The sequence below is a fragment of the Spinacia oleracea genome, chromosome 2, assembly GCF_020520425.1.
Source record: "Spinacia oleracea cultivar Varoflay chromosome 2, BTI_SOV_V1, whole genome shotgun sequence".
In the NCBI taxonomy this organism is placed as follows: Eukaryota; Viridiplantae; Streptophyta; class Magnoliopsida; order Caryophyllales; family Amaranthaceae; genus Spinacia; species Spinacia oleracea.
This window is the reverse complement of record NC_079488.1, coordinates 109,626,592-109,630,768: the sequence shown is the minus strand read 5'-3', so window position 1 is coordinate 109,630,768 and position 4,177 is coordinate 109,626,592. Positions and strand designations below refer to the sequence as shown.

The following is a 4,177-nucleotide window of genomic DNA, read 5'->3' as shown; positions in this document are numbered from 1 at the left end:
AACGCCTACTCTTATTAAGTTAATGATTTTATCACCGGTTATTAGCAAAAAAGTAATGTATACATTGACATATCCAAGTGGATAACTCATTGACATTTGAATTAGATTAATGATCATAGGTTCGAATGAAATTTTAGTGCCAGTTAGACCATGTTCTTTTTTGACTTAACTAGAGCCTTACTTAATTCCCCTCTCAAAAGCAGTGTGGTATCGTTACTTCGTTAAAAGTGTGAAGTGATATCTCAGGAAATAATGACCATGTGTATCTCCCCAAGTCTTATTAAAATAAGAATAACCTAATTCATTAGAAGCTATGTTGCACAAGTACTTCTATGGAGTGAAGAATCTTTACCGGATACTTTACGGGTACGGGATGGTACGGGTCCTCCATGGATACGTCCTCAATACGTACCTAAAAATTAAAATGGGCACGGCCAATGTTTAATTGACTTAGGTACATTTCGGTGCCCGTTTTTAGTTGTCCCCGTTTCCGTTTCCGTTTCCGTGTCCATGTTACATAGATTAGTAGATTAAAATAAGGAGAATGGCGATCCACTAATCCCAAACATTTTTTATTTACTACTCCGTATAACCTATTTAATTTGCCATAAATCTGCCACACAATTTGTTTCAAAAAAAAACTGTGGTTGATCAACTCAAATTAAAAGAGGTATTCAGTAAAAAAAACACTCTCAGGAATTAACTAAAAAAAATCTGCATAATTGTAAAAAAACAGTAAAAACACCAACCAAAACAACTCAGCACGTAAACCAACCAGACTTGTTCTTCTTCTTTGTTCTTCTTCTACAGTTCTACTCTCATGTTCTATTGTGTAAACGGATTAACAAAGCTTTCATAACACAAATTCACTTGTGTAGAAACGTAAAAATCCTCTGTATACCCACACCCATTAAACTTAACCTTCCTTAATCTATCCTCTTTTGGATAATACCAACCTAAACCTTTAGAATTTGGCAACAAATATTCATCCTCTCCCCTATGATAAACCAGAGGAATCCCACTACGAAGTGGTACATTACACAGTCTTGTCCACGATTCTTTAACTCCGTACTCCTTCATTACCCACAACTCGTTCATCTTATCATCACTCAAACAATGTGTTAACAACGATAAACTTCCATTCAAAACTCCAAAATCTATGATATATGGCTTCAATTTCAGACCCTCTTTTTCAGTACACCCTTGATTTAATTCATCAGGTACAGAAACTTGAACCCATTCTTCTTTGTGTAGATCGAAACTTAGTATTGTTTCCTTTGCAAACTTCTTAATTTCATCATCATACTCAGTAATATTCCAGTGTAAGTGGTTGTTTGTCACAACACCATGTTTATATGCCTGGATATATAACACTTGTTCCCTGTTTATGATACTGGTAGTGGTAGATTCAAAACAGGGTAAATCAATCTCCTTCCATAAACGGTTATTTTTCTTTAAAGTGTAAAGAAAAGCCTTACTTTGAGTTAAACATACAACCTTGTAACATTGACTGTAACCATCATAACCAAACCCAAAAACCCTGAAATTACTCCTTTGATTTCGACAATTAGTTTTGGGATTAATTTCGAACCCAGAATAGTTTATGCATGGTAAGATCTTGAAACTTCCATGCTTTCGCTCGAATGCAGGGTTACAAAGAGCAATGTGATGAAACCCACTAAATATCAACACCAACCCATTGCAAGAACCAGCAACCTCAATCCTCTCACAGACTAATTTCCCGTCGTTAATGGCAGAATTTTGCTGGTTAAGTTTTCTGGTTTGTTCGGGTGATAGTTGAAACGATCGAGGAATTACCAGGTTGTTGAGTTTAAGGACCATGTTTTTATGATCAAGGTATGATCGGTGGAGGGTACCATTGATTTTGAAAATAAGGGAACAATTGTTGTTTTTGAGGGAGTTTTCAAGATAGATTTTGGAAAAGTATTGACTTTCCATGAGATTTTTCAATAATATGCTTACCAATTTGAAGCGAAACAGAGATTTTACCGGCATTCGAGACAGAATATCTGTCGTTAGCTCCATGGGAACATCACTCGATTCCGCCATTGAAACATCACTCGATTCCGCCATTGAAACGCTTGATTTTTTGACAGACTTTTTTTTATTTTTAGGGTTATGCCATTGTTGAAGGAGAGAATTAGAGAAGACACTGTTTACCTTTTATTGGGATTTATAGTACTCCGTAGGATATTAGGAAGGTAGAAAGGTCCGTAGTGTTTAAGGAGAATACTAACTATAATTAAGATATCTTTTTGCACTTAATTTCTCAAATATGATTTTTTTTTTCTATAGAATCTTATATTTACTCTAAATAAGAAAAGAATCTGATTGGTTCACAGGAAGTTTAAGTTAAAGTAATTTTCAATAAATTAATAATTTAATATGAGGTAAATATTATGATGGATTTTATGCGTGAGGAGTTGTCACTACAAGAAATTGTACTATTAACGACGGGAAATCCCGTCGCGAAAGGCCCAATAATCGTTGATTAACGACGGGATTTCCTGTCGCGAACACGTCATAGAAGGGGGTCGTCGTTAATAGAAATCTCGTCGTAAATTTGTCGTAAACTCGTCGTAAAAGACATTTGCGACGGTTATTCCCATCATTGTTTGGTTGTTAGCCCGTCGCAAAAGGCTTTTGCGACGGGGTTTTTGACCCGTCGTAATTAGGTTGTCGTTAAAGATACAAATTCTTATAGTGTGTTGACTTAGTAATTTAATAAAACTCAAATTCTATTACAATTTACAGAATCTCATGCTTAAGTGGCATAATTTTACGTAGAGTTGAGTGTCACTGTTGAATTATAACTCGGCATAATTTTACGTAGAGTGACACGATTGAATCACAATTCTTAAGTGGCATAATTTTACGTAGAGTGACACTGTTAAATTACGGCCTATATCGCTTGCAAATAATTTTTAAAATATTAACTATAATTATTTATTTAATAATCGTCCAAATCTTTAAAAAAAGCCAAAAAATTTAACAAATACATGTAAAAATCCGTAAATTTTTGCAAGTGGACTTTTCCCTTACAAATAGGTTTTATTAAAGTTTATTAAACAGTAGTACTCCGTATAATCTTATGTGGCGTGACATGTAATTTTAAGGAAGTAAATTAACATTCTTTTGTGCGATTAATTTACATTATTAAATGTTTTTTTATCAAGAAAATAAATGGAAGTAAAATATGTATTCGTAGCAGTCAACGACCTTTAGACGTTTTCATCTTATACTTATTTCTTATTAGATCAGACCATGAAAATTAGATCATACCAAAAAAAACAAAGATAACTTATAGAAAATATCAGACTAGATTAGACCTGATCGGACCAACCGACCAGGAAATAGATAAATCAAAACTGACCACGTGAAGAGAACGTTCTCCTATTGTTAACAAGGCCTAAATTAATAAATGGGTCGGATCTACTCCTATTGTCATATAATTTTAAAATAAAATCTCATTAATTTGATTTAGATGCATATATAGTCTCTCCTACTATATATCATAGAAGTCACATAAAACATCTAATTAAACTTTAGCAGAGTATATTTTACATTTTAGAATATGTGGCTAGCTAGCTAATAGTAACAGTCATATGCTAATCAAGTACTCATGCACATATATTCAAGAATCTAGTGAAAATAACGAAGAATTAATCAATGAAGTAGCGTGTAAACTACTACGTAATTATTAATAAACCTAAATCATGAAAAAGAGATTCTTCGCCCGTGATTAATAAGCTACTCCGTATAATTAACGTGTCAAGTTATTAATTGATTAATATGCTAAACATAGTAAAATTGTTGCTAATTCAAATCTCAACAATAATTGCATTGTTATTTACTTGTACTCCCTCCGTCCCGAAATACTCGACCCAGTTTGACCGGCACAGAGTTTAAGGAATTTGAATTGACTTATTTAATTTAATAGGTAGTAGTTGATAGTGGGGTATTATTTTAATGTAGTTAGTGGAAAATGTGAAAAGGGGTGGGGTTGGGGGAGAGTAGGGGTTGAATTTTTAATTATTTTTTATATGGAGTAGAGAGTAGGTGGGTTAATAGGGGTGGAGTGAGAAATAATATAATATTGTTAGAATATTTTCAATTTTAGAAACAGGTCAAATATTAAGGGACGACCCGATAAGGA

General features: G+C 33.5%; 1 protein-coding gene across 1 annotated transcript; it reads right to left on the bottom strand.

The window, feature by feature from the left end:
* Window positions 1–825: 825 nt before the first annotated feature.
* Window positions 826–2,094, bottom strand: LOC110782192 (F-box/kelch-repeat protein At3g06240-like). Its single transcript, XM_021986319.2, has one exon. The coding sequence runs from the start codon at window positions 2,092–2,094 to the stop codon at window positions 826–828; it is 1,269 nt and encodes a 422-aa protein (XP_021842011.2).
* Window positions 2,095–4,177: the final 2,083 nt, after the last annotated feature.

What these genes read in the sequence shown, in the direction of transcription:
- LOC110782192 (XM_021986319.2), bottom strand. Translation starts at nt 2,094, where the DNA reads ATGGCGGAATCGAGTGATGTTTCAATGGCGGAATCGAGTGATGTTCCC.